General features: G+C 44.0%; 1 protein-coding gene across 4 annotated transcripts; it reads left to right on the forward strand.

The window, feature by feature from the left end:
- Window positions 1-8: 8 nt before the first annotated feature.
- On the forward strand, window positions 9-25,886 carry coro1cb (coronin, actin binding protein, 1Cb). Of its 4 annotated transcripts, none has more exons than XM_062553541.1 (11): window positions 9-169; window positions 6,890-7,089; window positions 13,859-13,981; window positions 18,332-18,461; window positions 19,089-19,270; window positions 19,689-19,808; window positions 20,307-20,411; window positions 20,571-20,716; window positions 22,184-22,241; window positions 22,763-23,011; window positions 25,306-25,886. In XM_062553541.1, the coding sequence occupies exons 1-11, from the start codon at window positions 19-21 to the stop codon at window positions 25,423-25,425; spliced, it is 1,584 nt and encodes a 527-aa protein (XP_062409525.1). In that variant the 5' UTR covers window positions 9-18; the 3' UTR covers window positions 25,426-25,886. The 4 variants fall into 4 exon arrangements, with proteins under 4 accessions (XP_062409525.1, XP_062409526.1, XP_062409527.1 ...); XM_062553542.1 differs by lacking the exon at window positions 9-169 and adding an exon at window positions 1,348-1,506 and having other exon boundaries at window positions 6,837-7,089; XM_062553543.1 differs by lacking the exon at window positions 9-169 and adding an exon at window positions 1,351-1,506.
- Window positions 25,887-26,249: the final 363 nt, after the last annotated feature.

Genomic DNA, 26,249 nt, shown 5'->3' on the forward strand with positions numbered 1-26,249 from the left:
GTCAGGCACCATCGCTCCATGTCCCAGCGTGGCGAGGCCAAGCCTGAGGTCAAGTCTGAGGTCAGTTTGGAGAGAGTGTCGAGCCTCAAGGTGTCGCAGATGAAAAGGGCGTTTGATGTCACCAAGAAGACCACAGAGCCGCGTGAGGAGAGGTCATCGCCTAAAAAAGGTAAAGCAAGTTTGTTTTCCACTGCAAATACTTTATATTTTAGTCATCTAGTTTTGGGTTTAAGTGTTACGTTTGTCTGTGCAGTACTGTGCTAAGTGTTGTGCTAATTATATATCTGTTGAAATATTTTATATGCGAAATATGTTATGAGTGAATCTTGAGGAGATGAAATGAAACTGAACTGAACTTGTGACTGCATGACACTAGTATGAAAAGGTTGTCATTGGTAGTACTAACATATTGCCAATAGAGGGCGCTCCTTCTCTAAAAACTAATCAGCACTGATTGCTGTTGCACAAGGATGCGGTCATTCAGCACCCATAACTGCATGGTTTTTCAAAAAACTTATATTAAGTTGAAAAATTATTATTGCTGAGGGTAATAACTCCCAAGAATTGTGACAGTTTTGAATCGATTCACTTGGCTGTTCGTTTTATGGACAACTGTCAAGCCAAGTGATAAACCTTCACATCACATTGAACTGATGTCAAGTAATTCTAAACTATGTAATGAAAGACCTTCAAAGAAATGTTTAGGCTATGACATTAAAATAGGCCTATATCTACAACTATGCTCTATGTTGCGCAAAAAAGATCCTCAATTGAGGGTTGAAATGTTTGCATGTGAAAACTGAAATCTTTTATATGCCAGTGCTATAATAATACCGCAGTCCAGTTTATTTAGGTTGATGATCTGAATAATAAAAATACAATAAATTGCAAGTCAAGCAACGGGAAATGGAAATGCATTGCATTGCATTGCCTTGCCTTGCCTTGCCTTGCCTTGCCTTGCCTTGCCTTGCCTTGCATTGCTTTATGTTGCTGTTAAATTAGATTGCAGATATGTAGGCTAGCTAATAGCCGAGTCTCCTGCTCCTGCTCCTGTTCAGCACAATTAATTGCTTCATGGTCAAAGACTTCGAATATTTTATCCATTTCAGAAGAATAACATTGCAAATGACGTTTCTGATCCTACTGTGCAAATATCTGAAGTCAAGGCAAATATCATTTCAATGTTTTGTTTGTTTGTTTGTTTTTTAACTTACAAGAGATGTACTTTCCCTCCTAAAGATGTTGAGGCCATGCAATAATCCTAGGCCTAGATATCATTTTGAGGGAGGGAGGGGCAGTACAGATGCTGGGAGAATGGGAGGAGAAAGGGCGTCTCTCCCCATTTCATTGACTTGGAGAAAGGAACAGTGTAGCAAGCCAGAGCTTGGGCGGGTACCAACAGGACAATTCAAACACCATACGGACTTATTTTGAATACTGCCAACATTTTCATGTTTCGAAATTATTCCTTTTGTTGACTTGGGACATTTTATATTATCAACCGAGGTAAGGAATTTGCTCTAAACAAAAAAATGCAACATTTCTCCTGAATGTTCGGCGCGGTGGTGGTTTTAATGAGAGCTGGATGATCTGCGGGCTAGCTAGCATCAGTTGTGGAACAGCCACACATCCGCCAGGCGCTGGCTAATTCTGTTGTGCGGGTAGAGTCCAGATTTGCGTTTTTCATAGCAGTAAACCATATACCCTCTTCAGTGCATTGTCATGGAATAATATAGATGTTACATCTTCTCTTGGTTGAATATGTTCAGTTTATCTCGACTCGTATGCTGATAAAGATTCATGATTCCCATCTCATTTTATAAAAGCGCCATAGGTTAGCATTTTTCCTACTTCCTGGTATCCGGTGGAATAATGTTGCTTAATGCAAGCTAGTCCGTTAGCTAGCCAGTAAAACTCCATATTTCCCACGTCAGAAAAAAACGCCCGGTTAGCTTGGAATGGTAATGTCAGTAAGCGGCATTTTTAGTCGAAACAGGCCATTATATTGAAAGGGGGACATTTCGTTTAAACCACGTCTTCATAGGTAGTCGACAGAATCTGGTTTCATATTCCGGGCGGCAGCAGTCTTGTTTCACCCTTATATGGATGTGCATTTCTCCATATCCAGTGGTTTTCAGCCATTGTAGCATTAGCCGGCTAGCGGTGAATTGGTCAGGCTAGGATAGCAGGGTTGGGAATGTTGTCCAAATGATGAAGTTGCTCTCATGCATATTTTGAATTGCACCGAAATACAAGCCAATCTCGATGTTTATTGGTTGTGTGCGCCCATTTTTTCCGCCAACTTTGATTAAACGACTAGTTTGTTAATTAATTGATGTTTTCTTGAGTTAGCACTTGTCTCGGAACACAATGAACCCAGCTAGCCCTTGATAATGCAGTGCCGGTGACTTTAGGGTGGGAATATTGGTCGTATTCTCAAAAATGAATGGCGCCTCACACATATCTCAAATAATGTGTTTTGTAGATATCGTGGATGTATGTATCCATGTATATACTATCTGAATGGTCAGCTCGTTTGAGGTTTACAAACGCACGTCCTCTTTTCACCATTTTATTTCGGACCTGGGTGAGGTGGATGGGCATTAACGTTACTCAACAGCTAGCAGCTATTGATAAATTGGCTACTGTTAGCTGCGCTGGCAAACAGTTCATTCACGTATGTGTTGATGCTGCTGTATTCTCACTCCCTGTTTTCACGAGGGCTTCGTGTTGTGTGATCAGGAGCTTGTAAACATTACATTATTATGTCATTCAAAATGAATAACATTTATTTTATGGACATGTAAAACTCTGCATCACTATCATTGGTGGTGTACAGAAGATGCTACAATGGGCGAGCGATGTGCACTGTTTGTGCTGAATGAGATACCACAATGCCCATTTAAAACCAGTAGCCTACGGGAGGCTGCCTGGTCAAAACTTCCCAGATTCGAGCAGCCCTGTGATGTAAGCAGTGTTGAAATATGTTCTTGTACCTTCAGATAGCAGTCTGATATCAGCAATCACATAGACACGCCTTTAACCATCCTTGTTTCTAATTACATGGCTTTATTTATTTACTCAACGTTACTAAGCACATCGATGTTGTATGCCTGTGTGTTTGTAGAGGTTTATGGCTGAGGAAGTTGCAGATCTGTGGATCATCCGATCAAAACAAACGCCCAGTTAACAGCGTAATGATCGGAGCTGTCTCGGACTGATTGAGATGACGCCAATTAGTGGTGCCTTGGTTGTTGGTGGTTAGATCACACAAGACTCCGGTTTTGGTCCTGGTTTAGCATTCACTCTTCATCTGCCTATGCTGCTGACAAGTCGGTGGCCTAATTGGAACCACTCCGTGTCAGATTGGCTATGGGAAGTATCCCCTCACTAAATTACAACAGACTGCGCTTCTTCTCTTCGCTGACTGTTACCTACTCGGTGCCCAAAAGCTTTTCCAAACACATTTGTCGAAAAAATCTTCTTTTGTGACAATTTTGCGCTGAAGTATTTGTTTGACAGCATGACAAGCTTTTGAGTAGGTGTAGGCAAAGCAAACTTTGAGTAGCCTATAGGAATTCCTAACTGCCGAGAGAGAAGACTGGGATTCCTGAGTTGCAACAGAATGACCTGGCATTAACACCAGCGTTGACCTTTTTCTTAGCACTCAAAAACGTCACGGCAGATTATTTGGGATGGAAAAAGATGAATGGTGAAGTAGCATCAAAAGAGACCACTATGTTCTTCTCGGTTTGTTTTTAGTAGGTAATCCAAGGTGGCGGGGTTGATCAACATGGTATGACCACCATTTGTGTGTGCTGCTATTGTTGTATTTTTACTCAATGTCCCATGATGGCATATGCCTCCTGGGTGTGCCTGCTCCTTTAGCTCACTGCTGTTGTGTGCCCTCAATGTGCGTGAGCTTGTGCTAATAAAACCCCTTCTAATTGAATAAATGTAAATGTTATGCTGCACAGTAGGGACAAGACTGTTGCGAGTCTATCCTCCCCTCTTGTTTTTGGAGGAACTAGGTCAGGAGGATGCATGCTGCCTGAACTGAAATTAAGCACAATAAGCACTAAGCAGGGCTCCGAGGCTGGAACACAAGCTATAGCTGTTGCTCTACTACAGAGAGGGCTAGTGAACCCTGCAGAGAACTGTTGCCTGTTTTATGTGGTTAAGTCACTATATGTGGAAGGGAACCAAAACTGTAAAGGGGAAATAAAGGAAGGTCATCACTCTGTGTGTTCACCTTTATTATATGTGAGGACAGAGGCTCACGCAGCATTCAGCAAAGTGTTCCTCATTAGAACTTTAAAATGACACTTCTTCCATGTCTTGTCTGACTCCGCTCTCTCTCCCTACAGTATCAGTATACAGAAGCTATATTAACTTGTATGACATTCAGCTGAAAAGATGACATCAGCTGGTGACCGCCTAAGTGTTGTTTGACACAATAAGTGTTGGAAGGGAACACACTGGTGAGGAATATGGACCCTTTGATGTCAGACATTTCTCACTGGGTCACGAGCTTCACTCCTCCTTGGTGGGTTTAGATGGAAGAAGGAGTCTGTGCACTGTGCTGTTTGTGGCAGCAGCAGCAGGCAGGCTTGGACAGTGTGAAGGAGGACTGTGTAAATGACACTTCACATGAGTTGTCCAGCCCGTTTCTGTTCTGTAGTAGTAAAAGCATCCATGTGGAATGATTAGCCTAGCTTGCTTCAGAATGTGGGATCTTTGCCATCACACAACACACACACACACACACACACACACAGAGAGAGAGAGTACATGTACAGACAGACAGTCCATGCTCAGTTGGCGGAAGGACCAGCAAGAGTATTCGGATCTGTGATAGGAATCTTCTGTTCTGTCTGGCATGGAGGAATATGGTCAGAGTCATGTTGGGGGTGGGCATTCTGCCCTGCTCATCAATAAGGCAGCTAACAATGATTTTCAGAGTTGAATATGCTATCATTTTTTTTTCTTTATTTATATATTTCAATTAAGCTAGCTGTTTTATCGATAGAATGTCTGAAAACTGTTTAAAGAAATGTCATTCACTGTAGTAAAGGCCCAAAGTCATCACATATCCTCAGATGCCTTGTCTTGTCCATACGCCAAAGATTTTCAGTTTAACTGTCAAAGAGGAGTAAGTAAAGCTGAAAATATTCAAGTTTAAAAGGAAGCAATGAGAGAAGTTGACACAAACTGGTTAACCAATTGCCAAAATAGTTGGCAATTAATGTAATATTTCAGAACTAATCATTTGGTTGTTGTTGCTATTCTTCAGTGAGATATTTTTTAAAAGTGTGCTGGTTGACATTCTGTGGTGTAAGAAACAAATAGCGAGTAAATGAGCAGGAACTCCATTTGCAGTAGAACTCTAACCCTTTAGGCCCAATTCCTGTTCTGTTCTGGCTGAGACTACAGTGTTACTATTGTTTTAAGTCTCAATTTTTTCCCCTGTCTTAACGTTTTCGGTGTTGGTATAGGGATATTGCCTTGAGGCTATATCACATGAAGACACAACTGAATCGTTTTACTGATAAGGCAGGAAATGCTTTAGGTGTGACCAACCACAGGGGTAGTTATGACACCACTGTCCACGTGCCCCAGTCACTGCTCCAACCGTAAAGCCAGTTGATGGTACTCTGTGTCTGTTATGTAACTGGCTGCTAACCCCAGGTAATGAAGTAATATGTTAACGCCTTAGGGTGTCTTCCACGCAAACAATGTGGAAGTAGTGTACTAGTGCATGCAAACATTCAAATTGCTCACTGGTATTTGTGGCCTGAAGGATAGAAAGACAAGACCAAGCAGCATTTTTACTCCGGTGCATCAGTCTTTAAGTGTCCTGTCATGGAGCCGCCTTCTTTGGTGAGGCAATAGGCCTGATTTATCGCATCAGGACTCTACTTGTCTTAAGACGTTGACTAAGCCACTGGCTCTAAGTGCCAGAGTTGCCCACTGGAGAATAAAAGGCTCAGGAATGCTGGGAGGTTTTGAGTTTGAGTTGCTGTGTGCATTTAGGGCTGGACTGATATTGGCCCGGCCCGGCCCGGCACACTCACACCACACACACTCATTTCTGCCAGAGAAGGAATTGAGGACTTTGAAAAGTTCGGCCATTTTTTTCTATTATTAATACCACAAGCCTTTTTGGTGGTGGCTCACACCCAGGACCTTGTTCTTCCTCATTTCAGTCATGCAGAGGTCCCTCTTTTCTGAACTGTGCATCACCGAAAACAACCTCCCCTTTGAGTCTCCAACCCCCCCCCCCCTTCCCCCACACTCGCCCAGTGATGGTCTCTTCCTTTTCTCTGGCGTGCTGAAAACCCAGCTTTACCAGTGAGGTGGCCTTGAGTGGAGTCTTTCAGCGGTTGTTATGGAAACGGCGGAATGGTGAAAATGAAAGCCTCGTGGTGGCACCCCGCGATTGGGTTTTTACCGGCTCTGTGTTGTTAGTGCCACCAGATTTTTCTCATCTGGTCTATTGTGACAATCGCTCCATCTCTACCATACCCACATAATGACCGATCATGGCGTTGTAGCCAGGGCTTTTGATCATCTCTTTTGTGTTATTAGCGGAATTAAATCTGTGTGGACAGCCTCCAACTCTGGAATCATGATGAAATGTGATACAGTGAGGTCTTGTGGAATAGCTACAGGCCGTCTATTGACCAGTGGTTTAGTGTTGCTCATTCCATGCTCAGATTTCTGAAAACCAAAGCACTGTGTCCAGCCCAGATTGGTGACTTAAAAGGAAATTATTGATTTAGATGTTTGTAAAGTCCATAAATATGGCTTCTTCCTTTCTCCCCCTCTCTTATCAGATTGCTTTTTTTTCTTCTTCTTCTCTTTTTCCGGGCCAACCGACCAATGGCAGACATGATGAGGCGTGTGGTGCGGCAAAGCAAGTTCCGTCACGTCTTCGGCCAGGCGGTGAAGAACGACCAGTGCTACGATGACATCAGGGTCTCGCGCGTCACCTGGGACAGCTCCTTCTGTGCCGTCAACCCCAAGTTTGTCGCCATCATCGTAGAGGCCAGTGGAGGAGGCGCCTTCCTCGTCCTCCCCCTGCATAAGGTGAGTCAGCATAATGGCACAGTTCTGTAGTATAACAAAGTGAGTTTGCGTAAAGGTATAAATAAGGTGAGTCTGCAAAATGACTGTTCTAAAATTAAAATTAAAGCTAATTTACGCTATTGTTGGGTTTCCGAAAAGTATGGTTTCGAGAGAGACTGTTTGAAAGGATAGCCAATAGAAGAAAATGATTAGGCCTGTATGCAGCATGTACAGCAGTGCTCATAAGTTTACATACCCTGGTCATGCACATGCTAAAGTTGACTAAAAAGAGGAATAGAAATTGAAAAATCTGTTGTAAATTGATGTTAATGCCTTAATTACAAAATGAGGAAAATCCTATCTTTAAGGACACCAATTTTCCTTTTGGAATGAGTAATGTATCGTATACCACTCACCATACCTAGAGACTGCCATGGCTTTATTTCAGTTAGCCTAATAGCTGGTTTGATCTGCATTGAGCGATGGAAAGTACCTTATGCCTATTGTGAGATAAAGCGACGGGTATGTGTGGGGCTGTTTTAATTTCAAAGGCCGCCAAGGGAACTTTATTTCCAAAAGATGATTTTTTTGTTTTACCCTTTTTTTAGTCCTTAAGTCCTCTTTTAGTAAACTATCTATAGGGTATGTAAACTGACGAGCACAAATGTATGAGAATGGCTGAATGTGATGCACGGAATTGTGATGCGCTTTGAGCGCTCGTAGGAGTAGATGCAGTCAGTTTACCATTTCCCATGGAGCACTGGGAGGTAGTCTGTAGTTCAGCTCAATTCCATCATTCTGGGTTTCATTTTCCTGAAATTATGGTCAAAAAGAGGGACCATATTTGAAATGATGTCCTCTCTGCTGATGGTAGTGTTTCAACTATGCTTTCAGAAAATGAGGTCCAGAGCAAGTTGCAAGTAGTTGTGAGGTCAGATGTTTGTAACGTCCAGAATGTGAAGTTAATTTATGTTTTTAATTTTGTTTGTTCAATGTGTTTACAGCACATTTTCTTTTTGAGAGTCCAGTACTTGTGGAGCTTGTTTTATTCGGTGCTTTTCGTTGAAGTTCAGTTTGTTTTTTTCCCCCCTATTTTGCTCTGCTCTACAAGGGACTGGGCACTCGTATAAAGATGAGGTCACTGTGAAGCCCCTATCAAACACAAATAGATTAGTTCAGCAGCAGACATCAGACATTACCGCAGTTGTTCAAACTCTGTTGAAAGCAGTGAATACACTGACTTCAAGGAAGAGAAATGCAAGCAAGAGAGCACGTCTGACATCATTTCTATTTAAAAAGGGCCTAGAGGAGGATTATTTCGTAGATGCATTGACGCCTTCCTCTCCCTTTTTTAAATTTTTTTTGTATTTAATTTTTTTTTGCCCCATTGTTTTCCGTGTTTCCAAGGTTCCGTAGGTAAGCACACTCACCCACGTAGGCTAAAGAAACCGCAACAAACCAAACCCATATTAGATTTGTTTGAAAGGCTGTAAGGTCAGGTGAGTGAGTGTATCCCTCCGTATGTGTGTGTGCGCGTGTGTGTGTGTGTGTGTGTGTGTGTGTGTGTGTGGGCGGGCTCCAGAGTCCCGTGAACATCCCCTTGTGTTTGGCCCTCCTCGGGCATGCCACTGCTGTCAGCACATTTGACCATATTTGGTGCTCTAGTGCTTTTTGCATATCAGCCTCGCTGGGGCGCCTCCCCACTGCCGCGCCATTGGCCAGGAGGCCGTCTGTTTGCCCAGTGGATTGTGGGATAGGGGTGTGAGCAACCAAGGGGGAAGGGTTTGAAAAGGCTGCTGAGAGGTATTCCAGATTGCATTGGGAGAATGGAGCTGGGGAAGGAGGAGGAGGAGGGGGTATTGGATGGGAGGGGGGGGCATGGGGGGAGGGGGGGGGGGCTTTTTTATCACTCTGAGTTGTCTCTGACACACTTCCTGCATTATTTCCTGGTGTGCTCTCTCCTCTAGGAAAACAATATACTGTTTCTCTTTACTCTTAGCTTCATGGCTGAGGGTTTTTTATTTATTATAATTTTTTTTTACTATTATTATTATTATTTGATCTGTGCAATATGAGTGAAGAGTCCAATGGAAAATAAACGTGGCTTTGGTTGGAGCCGTTTAGTCTTGTTTTATCTTGTTTTTGGCCCGGTGTGGCAGAACACACCCTCAGCTGACGGTTATCTAACACACACACCAGCCAGAGGCGAGGATTAGGTTAATTGATCCCTACATTGATTCAGCTGTTAGTGCTTTTGCTTTCAAATAAACAGTCTTAAGCATTTGTGGCCTGATTTTTTTTTTACTTAGTTTGCTCTTTTTTCCTCCTTCATTTTTTGTTTATTTATCAGTATTTTTTTGTGTAAACATTGGAGGTGTATACTGTAGTTCACAGCTATACAGTGGGCAATCAATGAGCCAATGAGTCAATGACATGCATACAGTGAGCGGAGAATGACACCACATGGATGACCTAGTTGCACAGGCCTGCAATGCTCATCTCGGGACTACCTGAACCGCTATTAAAAGTTAATCATTGTTGCACAGACACCGACTCTGTTAAGTAATAACATTTCTAAGTGTTTTTCGGGAGCACAAATTCCAGAGTCTGGTGTCCTTTGAAGGATTTCCGATACGAACTGTTTAAATGTAAATAAAACCCATAAAAACGCAATAGTTTCTCTGAAGCATTGGACTGGACTGCAGGAGTGGAGAGATAATCTATGCGTTGACACTGTTACAATCACAATGCTTTAAACAGACTTTTACACAGTGCACTGTCAACTTGACCCCACAAGTTGAAAGGCTTCTTCTCTTTCCGCGACCTCACGGAGGCACACAGAGGCCTCTCTACAGCGGGTAGCGCATTAGGGGCCCCCTCCACAGCAAGCCACGCATCAGGGGAATCTTATTTCTCCAGACTCAGCCCCGCTCAACCCCCTCCCCCCCTCCCTCCCTCCCTATGGCCCATCATCGTGCCCAATAATAATAAAAACAACAGCCCGGCCGCTATGACAACAGTTTGTTTAGATAATCTGGGCTATCAGGTATAAAGATCTCCGTGGCGACAGTAGGCCGCAGCCATAGGGCCATGTTTCATTAGTGACAGGATGTGACCTTTGTTTCGGAAAAGGGTGAGCGGTGCTGTTGATTCAGTGACCTCAGCTGGTCCCCACGAATTCCTTGGCAAGCGATCGCACAGCTGTTGGGGTCGCTTATGTCTGTAAACTTTTTTTTTTGTTGTTTTTGTTAATGTGCTTGTGTGCGAGTGTCTGTGTATGTCTGGTTGGCAGACGAGCTGTCAGAGCCGACTGGAGACAGTTATACAGTAAGCGGCAGGCAGGCAGGCATGCGTGAGGTTAGGTGACAACTTGCCTTTGTGTTGGCAACAAACCAGACACTGTTATCTTTACCCTGCTCTGGTGTCGCTGAGGGCATTAGGTGCTTGTAGTGCCTGTAGAGGAGGAGTCGAACTAAACTTAGGCCATGATAATGACATGGATCTCCATTCCAGAAAAGCAGGTTTTTGCAACAGGGAGGCCCCATAAGGACATAGGACGGTGATGATCCCATGATGCATTTCGAAAAGAATGCGGATATTCCTGCTGGCATATCTATTGTAGTGATTAAAGCTGCATATCACTCTATAAGGCTCTGGTAGGGACTCCCATTCCCATTCTGAGATTCCCAGAATCCTTACTGCCCGTGATCAAATGGCACCTCTTCCCATTGTGAGTTTGCTAGATTCCTTACTGCCTGTGATCCAATAGCACCTCTTCCCATTGTGAGTTTGCTAGATTCCTTACTGCCCGTGATCCAGTAGCACCATTTCCCATTGTGAGCTTGCTAGATTCCTTACTGCCTGTGATCCAATGGCACCACTTCCCATTGTGAGTTTGCTAGATTCCTTACTGCCCGTGATCCAGTAGCACCATTTCCCATTGTGAGCTCGCCAGATTCCTTGCTGCCTGTGATCCAATGGCACCACATCGTTTGGTCAAAACCAATCACAGGCAGCATTAATCAGACTGAGGCCGTCTCTCTCCACCCCCCCCCCCCCCCCCCCACGCCCCTTCAAAGGTCATTTATATACATTAGGGTCTGTGCCACAAGCGCTTATGTCCCTCCTAATGTCCAGTCAAGCGTGAAATCTCTCATTACCCTGAGTGTTCTCTTCTGCCTGCTGCACCTCTCCCGGTTGATGAGGTGTGTATGTGTGTGTCCGTGTGTGTCCCTCTGGCCAGGGTGGGAATTTCAGAGTGGCTCGCTATGTGGTCAGAAGTGACCGGGTGAGAGGGAAGCGGTGTGTGTGTGTGTGTGTGTGTGTGTGTGTGTGTGTGTGTGTGTGTGTGTGTGTGTCCATGTGCCTCTATGGATGAGAATGAGTGATCGAGCCTGTGTGTCAAAGAGAAAAGGAGTGTGTGTGTGTGTGTGGCCTTTCTGCATGCCTAGGTTTTGTGTGAATATCAGAGCCCCTCTGGCCCTCATCATGTGCTTGTGTGTGTGTGTGTGTGCCTGTGTGGTCAGCACTCACTGACTGTTCAGAGTCACTTCTCCTGGCCTGTGGTGACTTCTCATTTCATTCCTTTTGTTCCCACGCGGTTGACCCTATGGCCTTTTAATTCCACACATCACTTCTGTCACTTTGTGCTCCAGGTATGTGCATTCTACATTCTGTTTAAGTATATAGGACTCCAGTCCAGTGCAGAAACATGCAGCCGGGTTAGATTTTTACCTCCACATGATGTCAAGTCTGATTTTGCATTATCCAAAGTCACCTGCACAGGGACTGCAGATGGAAATGAGTTAGTAGATAGTACAAAGATGGAACAAAGCCCCTTCTCTTTTTTTTGTGTGCATGCATGATCCCTGATACTGATTATTGATTTAGTTAAAAATAAATAAATAAATAACTTTAAGTGGGGGGAAGTATGGGCTGCATTTTCTGGGCACATGTTACTTGACCCTTCGGGGAATAAAAGCCTGGCTCTGGTAGCATCATGCTCTACTAATAGATCCTTTCAAGCTGTAATCTTCACCACCTTTCTGGGAACAGCTTTAGCAACTTAAGCAAGGCCTCCGCCGCCATGTTGCTGGTTCTTTTCCAGTTTATGACTGTGGCCATGAATTTGACAATGCCCTCCAGCTCTCCAACTGTAGAGGCGCCAACACCACCACCACCACCACCGCCACCCCACCCCCCCTAACACCACTTCCAACATCACCTCCAACACCCGCTCTCCACACCGCAGTCCACACACTGCCACTATCCGCACACTCCAAGTCCCATCCTGTTTCCTCTTATCCAGCAGAACAGAATTCCTTATCCAGAATTCCTCATCTTTCTCCATGCTCTCTCCCCCCCCCCCCCCCCCCCCCCCCTCCCCCTGCCCTGCCACCAACGCTTCACCCGGATTCAGGAAGTCTCTTTTCGTGTGTGTGTGTGCGAGTGTGTGTGAGCTCTGCCCCATCCCCACACGTCTGTGTCCTGTCCAGAGCCGCCACTTCCTCTTTCAGCTACCGCTCGCTCGCTCGCTCGCTCGCTCGCTCAGTCACTCCCGATGAGTGTGGGGGGTGGGGGGGAGGAGATTTTTGGTTCTTTAGTTTTGCCTTTTGTTTTTTTTTTTGTTTTGTTAAGGAGACTAAGGCGGATGTGATGTGTGTTTCAAAGCATCTGGGAACAAGAGGCCGCCTTTTTTTTTTTTTGTAGGTTTTTTTTTTTTTTCAATACTGTTTAATCTTTATGCATCTACAGTGAAGAGATTGAAAGCACTGTGTGCTGTTCTCTCTACCTTTCAAATGCTAGGCAGCACATCACATGCCCCTTTGAACAGTATCTTCGTTCGTCCATCTTTCCTGTTTTCCGCATGGGCTGAACAGGAGCTCAGCCTCCACCAGCACACCTGGTAGCCTCACGTTTGTCCCCAAACCCCCCCAACCCCCAGCCTCCGCCCCTTTTGACGTATGGTTACCTTGACAACAGCCGGAGTGACAGCCCTGGGGCAGCTCTGTCTGGGTGAGGTCACGTTCATTTGCATAAAGAATGCAGCTTGGAATGGTTTTTGGCTTCCGCTGGGCACGGAATGCTCCGGATTCCGAGCGGCACAGATCACCGTCGTCGGGGTAATTGAAAACACTTGGCGCTCATTGTGTGCTTTTTTTCCCGCTCGAGTCAGGTGGCGATCTCGAGCGTAATGAGTAGATTATGTAGCGGAGAAGGATCGCAATGAAGCGGTGATGGACCTGTTTCCTGCGCTGGCTTTCGACTGAAAATGCCCAGCGAAGCGCACAAACCTCTAGACTGCTCATGTCATCACAAAGCACCGGGATTGGATAAGAATTTCTCCGCTCACTGTGCCGTGATTGGCTGTGAAGTCCTCAGAGTTTGAGGTCATACTGTTTAGTTTGAGATCTTCAGGTGGAACATGGTGTTCATTCGCATAGAATTTTGCCATTCTTTTTTAGGCGGTCTATGTCCAGCACTTTATTTTAGAGGGGAAGTTGTTCACTTCCTGTTCCAATCTGTCAGAAACGAGTCACATGCATGAAGCTCTGCACAAATGATTTGTCAAATGTCACAAAAACACAGTCGTCATAACATAATGCTGCAATCTTTGTTTTTAAAGAGTCCTCATTAGTCTCAAATGGTTCATTGTGGTGTGTGGTGTGCAATCCTAACCCCTGTGTTGTGTGTGACACTTGTAACAATTTACAATTGGAATTGTTTTGAAAGTGTATGAATAAAATTGATAAAATTGAATTAAATGGCGTTTTCCTCTCCGTCCCCCCAGTCTGGGCGCATTGATAAGGCCTACCCCACCGTATGCGGGCACACGGGCCCCGTGCTGGACATCGACTGGTGCCCGCACAACGACCACGTCATCGCCAGTGGCTCAGAGGACTGCACAGTCATGGTAAGTAACCTCACTACACACACACGTACACACCTGTCAGACATTCATTTTCTGAAATCATGATAAGTTACCTCACCATATACTGTACACACACACACACACACACACACACACACACACACACACACACACACACACCTGTCCAAAATTCACCTTCTTTTGTTTGCAAGCACTTGTTTCTGCCCCATTGACTGTTCAGATGACTGTACATGGTATGCGGTCTCGCCACACGCACACCACATCAGAAATTCACTTCCTTTTGTTAGCAAGCAGCACTGGGGTTACTAGTCACTATTCCGGTGACTGTAGTCACTGCACAGTTATGGTTTGTTTCATAACCACAAATCTGTCAGAAATTCACTTCCTTTTGTTGGCAAGTTTGAATTTTGCCCCCTTATATCTGGTGACTGTTCCATCAGATGACAGTCATGGTAAGTGTCACTATCACAAAACAATTAGAAAGTCACGTATCTTGCCTTATTGCCCAGAGTTTTTATTTGTACTTTGTACTCAGAGAATTGTCCAGTCAGTATGGGTAAACAACTCACCTACACTTATCTGAAATGAGCCTCTTACTCATCAGGCAGTCATTTCAGAAGTCACGTCCACCTAGGATGTGTTTACGTTGTGGTTTGTTTGTTTGTTTGTTTGTCTGTCTGTCTGTGTGCCAGATTATACAAAAACCACTGTCCCGATTTGCAGGAAACCTGATGCACAGGTGTTTGTAGCTTGGGCCAAGTAAGAACCTATCAAATCCTGGAGTGGCTCAGATTCACAAGGATTTAGTTTCACTTCCACTGACACTGCTAACGTTACCGTAACGCAGTGTTTGGCCTTTGAGGGGGTTCTCCCTCTCCAGTAGCCCTCCAGTAGTCCCCTCTTCTCTTCTATGCTCTGTCATAAAAAGCAAATGAACTATACATCAATCTGGAATAATCTTTTCATTGTTATCTGTTAATATCTTTTCAAAACCAAGTGGTAGTTTTGCACCCTGAGCTCAGAGGATGTTTCGATCATGGTTTGCATCTTAACTTGGACCAGACCCCATGGATGCCCACCTGTGTCTGAAATCAAAATGGCCACTCTATCCCCTGCTCTGGAGGCATTGTCAGGGGCATTTTGGGGGATTTATTGGGGCGTTAACTTTTTTAACTTTGCTGTTCATGCGTGATGCGAGGTGTGCAGGATGGTAAATTCAGTCAGTCATCAAAAACGCTCAAATTCAATGCATTCGCTGGTTAGGCAGGGAGAATGCAGTGTAATGCATCACAGGTTACAGATTTTAAAACAGGGTTTTACACAAATGTGCGCACACACACACACACACACACACACACACCAACACACACGCATGCGTACAGGATTATGCCTGTGCTTCTTCATTTTTTCCTCAGTAGGAAGTTAGGAACCTTGTAAGGCGTTGTTGTGATTTCTTTTTAAATGCCGCCAGCCTCGGCATATCACTAAAACCAATACACTGATTGCCCTGACCTGCGGACACGGCTGATTCATTCCATTAGCCCAGCCCACGCGCTACTGTGTTGAGTAGCATTGAACAATAATGCAAGCTGGTGTAAAATGCTCGCTTTTATTTTTTGCCTAACAAAGAGTAATTAAGAAAATGGTGGTACTTGTGGCCAATAACAGTAAACACAAGTGTTTAAAACCCCATTTGAAACAGTTTTGCTCTTTTTCCAGCTGTTTTTTCTGCACTCTTACACATTACATTCCCTCCCCTCCAGTTTTTAGAAGAGTTGGACTTATTAGGGAATGTGTTAATGCATGTATATGACGCAAAGCACAGGCGAGGACTTTGACTTCGCAATCATGGGCGCGTCAACTCTGGAATGTTCAGGCTCAATATTCGAAACACCTTGCTTACCATCAGCTTAAATCTTACAACTGTTTCCGTTCATGTCCATAGTAACCATCTTAAAAAAAGAAAGAGTGCAGGTAGAGGTGTCGAAGTTCATAGTATTTTTACGATTATTTCCTGCTCTCCTAAAATGTTTTTGTTTAACCTGCAATTTGCTGATAAGATCTCATTCAGAAATGATTTTCAGTGCAATTACAGCTGTCACATAGACTAGACTAAACGTTAGTCTTATCAGTCCATCACTTAAGATGTTGGACAGACGTGTAGCTGCTTGGCCTCCTCCAGTGGACAAGGTCCATGTGCGAGTGATTCATGGCCTTAGGAGCACGGACTTCTCCGACCCCTTGCCTCTCCTTATTTGGCCAGGAGGCTCGCTTTGACAATCAGACATTTGAGATGTCAAGTGAGCCATACGGAAAGAATGTCGTAAAAGAAACTGTTTCGTTTGCTGCGTTTTGCATCAGCTGGTGGTGGTTGCAGAGACAATTATGGGATAGTGTACGGTGCTACTCACGTGTTCAGTCGTTTGAACCCTAAACGAATAAACATGTTGATGTCAACTATCACTCATGTCGTTTGGGTTCTGCATACAGCAGCCTCGAACATGGAGTTGCCAATGCATCCAGATATGGTCACGAACAAGGAAAACGCACGTTAATAATAGGTTGAAATGCACGCCACACACAGCATTAATAGAATATAATGTGATCAGTCAGAGCAGCTGTGGAATAAAAGCAAATCTGGATCTCTGGCCTCTCGGCGTGTGAATGCATTTTGTATGATGCGTTTTCAAAATCACATGGACGCCATGTTGTGTGCAGGGCATCAGACACTATTTCAATATGCAGACAGAATGTAGGTGAAGATCGCGGAAGTAATTGGTGGAAATTAAGAAATTTGGTCCAAATTCCAAGCGCCGACATCAACACACATCACACGATACTGGAAAGTATCAAGCCATTGATTCGTTGCATTGGTCAGTCATGCAACAAGAAAATTGTTTATAATCCTGATTCTTCTCTGTGCCTCTGACAATGCGTTGATAAATATGGGCCTGATCACACCCAAGCGATGTGGTCATCATCTCAGTAAGCATAATAGTGGCTGTAAGTTTTTGCTGCCACCTGCAGGCTTAATATTGCAACTACGTAAGCTGAGTACAGACATCCCATATCGAACAATCTATCACTCCACATACACTTCACACCCCCTCGCTGGCCGTCGTCAAAAAGCACCTCAAAACATATCTGTTCACTGAGGCCTCTACAGTTACATTGGTTCATTCTGCTGACACTTCTATCCAAAGCCACTTTTAACAATCAAGGTACAATAAAGGTGCAGTGCCACTAGGATAGTGTTAGTGCAGCGATATGTACTGCTCGCATAGAATAGAATAGCAGTCCAAGTGAAGTTGAGGGTTAGTTAAAGGGATAGTTCGGGTTTTAAGACACGAAGTTATATGGGTTCCCTGTCAGCAACGTTGTGCATTAGCACTGACTTACCCCCCGACAGCGTCCTGTGAGCCGAGATCCAGCCGGTTTTTGATCGTTTTTGATGCTGAAGAAAGTAGTCCGGCAAGTTTCTGGGGTCATGAAAGTAAAGTGTTTTTCTTCTCAAAACCATATGCGTTCAAAAGAGTGATATATTTGCACCACAAAAACGTTGTCCAGCTGTCAGTAGCGCGCAGTGATAGGAATCGAGAAAATAGTGCCAGTGATAACGAGGTTTGAATTTTTCCTGGACAACGTTTTTGTCGTGCAAATATATCACTCTTTTGAACACGTATGGTTTTGAGAAGAAAAACACTTTACTTTCGTGACCCCAGAAACTTGCCGGACTACTTTCTTCAGCATCAAAAACCGGCTGGATCTCGGCTCACAGGACGCTGTCGGGGGGTAAGTCATTGCTGATGCACAACGTTGCTGACAGGGAACCCATATAACTTCGTGTCTTAAAACCCGAACTATCCCTTTAAGAAGAGGGATAGGGTGCCTCTCATTCAGCGTTTATACTGTACGTCCTCCCTCGCTCCTCGGGCCTTGATCCTCACTGATCTACATAAAGAAAGATAGAAGAAGGGATAGACTATCCCATTGTTGCCGCCCCATCATTCTTTATGTAGATCAGTGAGAATCGAGGCCCGAGGAGCGAGGGAGGACGTACTGTATAAACGCTGAATGAGAGGCACCAATAGTCAGGATGGGGAAGAAGGTTGTGGTAGATTACGCACGTCCAGCTGATTGCAGTGCTTAGGGAGAAGCTACTCTCAGAAGAGTTGGGTTGGGAGGTTTTTGAAGATAGAGAGAGGGATACCTGTAACCTCCCTCCTGTACTCCTTTGTAACGTGACCTCGGGAATCTTGAAAGGTGCTTAAAAGTTGTTATTATACTATTAGCACTATCAATATTGATATTATTATTATTATTATTATTATTATAGACTGAGCATGATGTGGGTGTCTGTGTGTGTTTCAGGTGTGGCAGATCCCTGAGAATGGCCTCACCTCTGCCATGGCGGAGCCCGTGGTTGTGCTGGAGGGGCACTCCAAGAGAGTGGGCATCGTCTCATGGCACCCAACGGCCCGAAACGTCCTACTCAGTGCCGGTATGTGAGCAGCGTGCATGCACATTCGCCGCCCCAATTATTCATGTCTAAATATTAAAGCAGATGTTTTTTGAGGTTTAAATACATAGTAACGATATTTATAAATCAGTTTGTGTGCTCACATAACATGGAGACCATGATTTTGGTTACTAGCTCTACTAGTGTAACCACTGGAAAGATTTTTTACAGAGAACGTTTTTAAAGATTCATGTTTGAAGTTTTTATAGCGTGAAATCTGTGTCTGACTTCGCGGATACATTTTGTCAGGTTCACTTTGGTCCTGATTTTTTGAAGGTTTGCTTGCACACTTGGAATAGATACCCACAAAATATCTAAAATTATCTTCTGACATAGATATGGAAAACCGTATATAAAGGAAAATAATCTTGGCATGTGCTGAAATGAGCAAAACATCATTGGTGTTATGGAGACTACTAGGCAACGCTCGTATTTTCATGAAGTTACCATATTAAGACTCTCCACGCCTTACTACAGGCAAAGCAGACTATTTTGATTTGTAAAGCATCCAAACCTCCAGACCTTTGCTGCACTTGTCCATCAACAAAGGCAAGTAGATGTGCATTTGACGTTTGTTTGTTTGTTTGTTTGTTTGTTTTTTGTCGTCAGGCTGCGACAACGTGATTATAATCTGGAATGTGGGGACGGGCGAGTCGCTGATCACGCTGGACGAGATGCACCCCGACGTCATCTTCAGCGTGAGCTGGAGTCACAACGGTGCTCTCATCTGCACCTCTTGCAAAGACAAGAAAGTGCGCGTCATCGACCCCCGCAAGGAGCAGATAGTCGCTGTAAGTACACTGCATGCACGCAGTCTCGCACACACACACTGACTAGTCTGAAACAGTGTGTGTGTGTGATTGATCTGGCAAAGTGGATATGAATACACACACACACACCCAAACTGATTGATCTGAAAAAGTGGGTGTGTACTTATACAAACACACACACACACACACACACACACTGATTGATCTGGAATAGTGGATATGAATATACACACACACACAAACACACTGACTGATCTAAAACAATGGGGGTCCCCTCATGCGCACACACACTGATTGATCTGAATATGAATACACACACACACACTGCTCATTCTCCCATGAGCATGACCAGATAAAAGTAATTTAGCCCCATGCAGATAATGAATGACTTGAATGATGGACACACCACTGACTGACTGTTGTGGCATATGATTGGCAGGAGAAAGACAAGGCCCACGAAGGCGCTCGGCCTATGAGAGCCATCTTCCTGGCGGACGGGAACGTCTTCACCACAGGATTCAGCCGCATGAGTGAGAGGCAGCTGGCACTCTGGAACCCGGTAAGCCCCACCCCCAGAACATCTCGCCACCTAGAACACTCAGAACCCCTCTGTGCTATGCAACCGTATATTCCTTAAAGGGGACATTTTGTGGTTGCAGAAATATATACAAAACAAAACCAGACACTTATTCACAGTCAGAGACCGCGTTATTGAATAATGAAATGAAAATAATAAAAACAATTGTCACGAAGTTATAATTGTAATGTGTGATTCAGTGAAGGTAGTACACATCCATGACCAGGTTTATCCATATTGTTAGGTTATGCTGCATATTACATAACATTGCCCATCAGTTAATGTTCAGGATGGTCCTGAACCTTTCTCAGTTTTGTGTGTGGCTGTGATGAACTTTTCATAAGGCTTTTGGGCGTCAGTTTAGTCAACCCGTCACTAACTCTGACTGGTTCTGAATATTATTTTGTCTGCAGAAATCGTGTCGGGATACGGTAAGCTGGGCTTTATTTTTGGTTTGTGACGTCTATTTTCTTTTCGCAGAAAAACATGGACGAGCCCATCACAGTGCACGAGATGGATACAAGCAACGGCGTTCTCCTCCCGTTCTACGACCCGGACACTAGCGTGGTGTACCTGTGCGGAAAGGTAGACTTGATCTACTCAAAGTAATGGCTTAATCCGATGACAAACAACACTACGAATGCAACTAGCTGTGTGAACTGCAGAACACTCATCCAACAAGTTTTTGTGTTTGTGTGTGTGTGTCTGTGTGTGTGTGTGTCGTTTGTTCCTTGTCTGTCTCAGGGGGATAGTAGCATCCGCTACTTTGAGATCACGGAGGAGGCCCCCTACGTGCACTACCTCAACACGTTCTCCAGCAAAGAGCCCCAGCGAGGGATGGGCTACATGCCCAAGCGCGGCCTGGACGTCAACAAATGCGAGATCTCCCGGTGGGTCGCCCGCTCGCTCTGCCAACTCTAATAGGCGCCAGATGGGTGCATAGGGGCTCTGGTAATAACTCTTCCATAGGCTCGACTGGGACGTCTGTCAGGTGATAGCCAGCTGGTGCCACCTGGCATTCTTATCAGCGGCCACATGGAAGTAGGTCAGAATTGGTCTGGTCGGAGAGTTGCCCTGTTGAATATGGCTTGTTCCCTGTGAAAAATAAACAGTGCAGCAAGACTTTACCCTTGGACAGACAATATACCATACTGGGAAAAAGAGCCGTATAGGTTATTATAGGTCACAGGGACTGTATTTCCCAGGTTTTTGTCTTATCATACACAGTTAAAGGGACACTTCACCGATTAGCATTAAGCTTTGTATCTTTAGGAAACCAGTCATGTTTTTGAATGGTCGTGCATCATTCCCTCAGTTTTCCTTGAGATGGGAGAAATACGGATTTCAATGTTGGACTTCCTGCTTTCTATGATGCAAAAATCATCATTTTACATCATTGAAAGCAGGAAGTCCTATTCATGGGTTTCATTGAAATCCGTATTTCTCCCATCTCTAAGCAAACTGAGGGAATGATGCACGACCATTCAAAAACATGACTGGTTTTCTAAAGATACAAAGCTTAATGCTAATCGGGGAAGTGTCCCTTTAAGCATTTTTCTTTAGCCCCTTGTGGACACCAAAGCGTGATATTTTTGAATGATATTTTCGCATGTGTTCCAAGAATCCCATTCAGTGATAAGCCAGAGGTGACCTCCCAGAGACCTCTGGCCGAAACAGATGTGTTGTATTTGATTTTTTTATTTCTTTATTTATTTTTTTGTGTAACTTTATCCCCATGACTTATTAGGGTCATCATCCGCTCTCTAGAATAGGGCCAGAATATTTCTGTTTGGTATTATGTCTTTGTCTTTTCATAATGAGCGGATTATGAATGATTTTGAAAGTGGACGTTTGGGTCTTTTCAGGACACTGTTCCGTTCATATGAATTGCCTGTATTGGGTTGCAAAGACCAATATGTACAGTCCAAATAGGATATGAGGAAATAAAATCAGATGAGAATATTAAATCCTGTAATCTGGTTGTAGACATATTGTACTGTCCTTGTGGCCATTCATCATTAAGAGATATGTGAGTGACCACGAGAGGGCGCTATATCACTGAAAATTAGCTGTGCTGAGCAGGTTTTCTCAACTAGCAAAACGTGGGCCATAGATGTGTGTGGAGGGAGGGATGCCCTTTTGATGCTTGCTAGCAAAAACATCAATTGCTATCACTTTCCATTCAGAAATTCTGCTCTAAAAACAAGTCCCACTCCCAGGGATTGACAGACTGCCCTATGCCTGTGTTAAATCTATGGAATGTCTGTCTCATTTTACATACAGAGCATTTGCAGTGTTGTTCAGTAATGTGCATTAAATAGCATGGTGGTCATGTTTGGCATTGTGTCCTCTCTTAGGTTTTACAAACTGCACGAAAGGAAGTGTGAGCCGATCATCATGACTGTCCCTCGAAAGGTAACTTACTTCTTCTCCGACACGATGGAAGATCAAAGATGATGACCACATGACTGGGCTGATTTTGCTGTTACAGATGCTTTTAGACGTATTTGTTTTTCTCATTGATGAAATCACGGTTTCTCAATTTGCATTGTTTACATTTGTTGTTATTGTGCTAGAAACCTGTACAGAAATGCTTCCACAACATCCAGTATTCACAATCATGATTCCATGGGAACGATCTAGAATATATTTCTTCATTACAGCAGAATTGTTTCACGTCATAATAATCTCTAATCATGTTGGTCACCCTCATGTCTCTACACAGGGCTTAAAGATATCTGGGATCGTGCTAGAATTGAAATGTGTGTCGAGTCGTCTAAGACTACAAAATAGTTCATTATACATTTAAGCCTCAGGAGATTTCTGATCACTTCAGGCACAGGTTTCTTCTTGCTTAAAGCCCTGGTTCCTGTGTCGATAATGGCCTTTTTTTATGACCTACTACAGTATGTTTTCTCTTCTTCCTCCGTGCGCAGTCGGACCTGTTCCAGGATGACCTCTACCCAGACACGGCGGGGCCGGACCCTGCCATCGAGGCGGAGGAGTGGTTCGAGGGCAAGAACGGCGAGCCTATCCTCATCTCCCTCAAGGACGGCTACATCCCCGGCAAGAACCGCGACCTGAAGGTGGTCAAGAAGAACATCCTAGAGGCCAAGCCGACCAAGAAGGTGGACGGTGGCGGCTCGGCCGCCGAGACCAAAACAGGATCACCCAAACCCACCGTAGTGAGTTCAAGTTTCTGTCTGTTTTCTTTAGATATGCCAATCTGGCTATCACCACACTGAGTAATTATTTTGAGATTGAACATTAGTCTGGGAAGTCTGTGCTGTATTTCTACTGCATGATCAATGGGCATAGTTCAAAGGACTCGGTATGCATTTGGATAGTCCTTCAACCAATCAGGCCGACGATCCGGGTGTGCCTGGTTGATAAGCCAGTTTGTGATTGGTTCCAGCAAACTTGGACGTCAAGCAGGAGAGCTAAATGTGCAGGTTTCCAGCCTGAACTGCAGGGTGAACTTCAATCGCTGGCAGATTGGGCTGTGTTTACCCAGTCTATAGATGTTGGTCATCAGTCATCATAAGGTCATATCGTGTACCAGCAACAATGTGAAGGAAATGGTAGCGAATTACTGGCAGTGGCAAGTTTATTTGATTTCCGTCATGGAGCACAAACTCAATTAAGTAACGTTATGGTGACCTAATCATATCTCAGTGCCCACAATTGTGCATGCAGCATCTAGCCTTCTTTTATTTAGATGCTTGTTTGAAATTAATGATGACGTGTGGTAGATGTTGTTTTTGGGGGCCCTAATTAAATTCTAGTTGTTCTACACGGCAGAACAACTTGTAGCCTTAAAATCGGCAAAATATAGCAACCTAGCATTTAGGCGCCACAATGCATGACGGGCCATAGGATGTCCCCTGGTGATCCTGGTAACCACGGTCATGTGCCAAGCCACTCAGTCATGTTTGTGAACTGGACGGGCTGTTCACTCCGATCTCGGGGTTTTCCAAGTTCCACTCTGTATTCTCATGACTTTCCAGCATGACCACTTCAGGGATGATGATGATGAGGTGGAATATTTCTGCTTCCTCCTCGTTGTCTGTTTGTGACTCTTGCTGGTGGTTAGCAGTCTTATGGCCCCCTTACACCAAACAACTTTGACAAGATTTGAGAAAGATTCTTGAAAGATTGTAGTCTTGTGAGTAAAGCCTGAATGGTCGGCATTGGTTAAGAGACTACAATCTTTCAAAAATCTTTCCTAAATCTTGTCAAAGTTGTTTGGTGTGAGGGAGGCCATTAGCTGTACACAGGAGCGCACTATGAAGTGAGATTACTACTGGCTTACCCCAGTAGCTTCGGGAGTGAGTGACCGCTTTACTACATGTAGTGCTTCTGAAGTGACCTACTGTTTTGAGATCAGTGGGAACTTCCAAAGTTAAATGGGTAAGCCAGTAATCTCGCTTTGTAGTATACCCCTCAGGCCACTTAATGGCATAGCCATGTAGACCTTGTGTAGTCAAGGAAATTCACAGCCTTAAAGATATCCTATTTGGTTTTCCTGTTGCTTGTTTTTTTGTATTCATTTGTTTTATTTTAGTAGAATACCATTGTCTGGCCAAAATCAAAGCATAGTTAAAAAAAAAAATACTTAAAGGAACACTTCACCGTTTTTTCATATTAAACTACGTTATTCGCTTAATTAAGACGAGTTGATACATACCTCTCACGTTTCAATGCGTGCACTCACTGGCTCTGGCGCGCGGTGCAACTTTGATAGCACTTAGCTAGCCCAACGCATTCATTAGGATCCAAACAGAGATGAAGTTAGAAGTGACCAAACCCCTCCATGTTTTCCCTATTAAAATACAGTTACACGAGTAGTCACACGACCAAGTATGGTGAGACAAAATAAAACGTGGTGCATTTCTAAGCAGGTAAAAGGGATAACTATATTGTGTGGCGAAATAATATTGGGAGCACTTAGACTCTGCGCAGTAATATCCTCACTCCAAAGTGAAACTGAAAGTGCAAGAGTGAGGATAATACTGCGCCACACAATATAGTAATCCCTCTTACCTGCTTAGAAATGCACCACGTTTTATTTTGTCTCACCATACTTGGTGCACAGCGAACTTAGCTGTGCTTAACCACATGCTGTTTACATGGCACTATTCATGGGCTTTATTTTAGAAGAGCACTATCTTGGAGATATCTGACCCAAGAAGACTCGCCAAAGAGAAAGACACTGAAAACCACAACCGCAAAACAATTAAATGATGTGAAAATCACTCCATCAGGTGTATGTGGTGTATGGAGTATTTGTGAATTACTTTGTCATTAATGCTTTCTCTCTCCTCTTGCTTTATCTTTCTTTTTTGCTCTCTCTTCCTCTTCCTCTCCCTCTCTCTCTCTCTCTTCCTCTCCCTCTCCCTCTCTCTCTCTCTCTCTCTCTATCCCTCTCTCCTCTCTTTCCCTCTTGTGCCCTCCCCCCCCCCTTCTCTCTCCTTTTCAGCAAAACGAGGCGAAGCTGGAGGAGCTCTTGCGGGAGGTGAAGTCTCTCAGGGACTTGGTGACTCTTCAGGAGCGCCGGATCTCCAAGCTGGAGGAGCAGGTTGCCAAGATCGACATCTAACCGAGATATCAACCCAACAAGCAAGCAAGCGAGAGAGAGAGAGAGAGAGGGAGAGGGAGTATGGAGAGACTGCCATCAGAACCGCTCAGAACCGCTCAGAACCACCATCCACTCTGGAGAGAGATTCCAACAGGCCCGGGGGCCTGTCACTGCCAAAAAAAAAATACGCCCCGTTACTCCCCTGTTTCAATCCAGTTATCCACACACTCACACAAACACACACACGTTCACACTCACAAATCTATTCACAAATACACATGCACACACACACACATACACGTACAGAAACACCTGTTCTCCATAGTTCTCTAAAGACAGTCCCCGACAACATTCCAAAATGAACTTTTATTTTTCACGCCAATTCCCCCCCCTCAATGTTTTTAAGAATTCATGGCGCAAGATTAAGATCTTGCCTACAGCACATGAATATGAATTAATGAATAAACATTTTTCTGTTGTTATTACTGTTGTTGAATTATTGGAAGTTGTCTTACTTTTTTTCATTACTGTAAAATTTGTGAACATTCTGATGTTAACTGCAAAGTTACTGAGACAAATCCAAGATCTTGCTTAGTTGCATTTTAGACTTCTTTTGTTAACGCAAGCATCAGTATTGCCATAGTTCCTCAAACTTGTTTTGGAGTTGCCAAATTTGAAAGGTGAATAGCTAAATCCACCTTGTGGTCGTTTTATATTCTTTCCACTTGTATATTTTTTTTCTCTCTTTCTATGTATTCCAGACGTAACAAGGGGTGATGCAATAGAATGGTTTTACTCTAAATTTGATTTTTCTCAGATTGTATTTTGTTTTGTTTTTGTTTTTC

This window comes from Sardina pilchardus, chromosome 14 (assembly GCF_963854185.1).
Source record: "Sardina pilchardus chromosome 14, fSarPil1.1, whole genome shotgun sequence".
In the NCBI taxonomy this organism is placed as follows: Eukaryota; Metazoa; Chordata; class Actinopteri; order Clupeiformes; family Clupeidae; genus Sardina; species Sardina pilchardus.

What these genes read in the sequence shown, in the direction of transcription:
- coro1cb (XM_062553541.1), top strand. Translation starts at nt 19, where the DNA reads ATGTCCCAGCGTGGCGAGGCCAAGCCTGAGGTCAAGTCTGAGGTCAGT. An exon ending in TGGTGTACCTGTGCGGAAAG is followed by an intron (nt 20,412 to 20,570) that starts GTAGACTTGATC and finishes TGTCTGTCTCAG; the next exon opens with GGGGATAGTAGCATCCGCTA. An exon ending in GATCACCCAAACCCACCGTA is followed by an intron (nt 23,012 to 25,305) that starts GTGAGTTCAAGT and finishes TCTCCTTTTCAG; the next exon opens with CAAAACGAGGCGAAGCTGGA.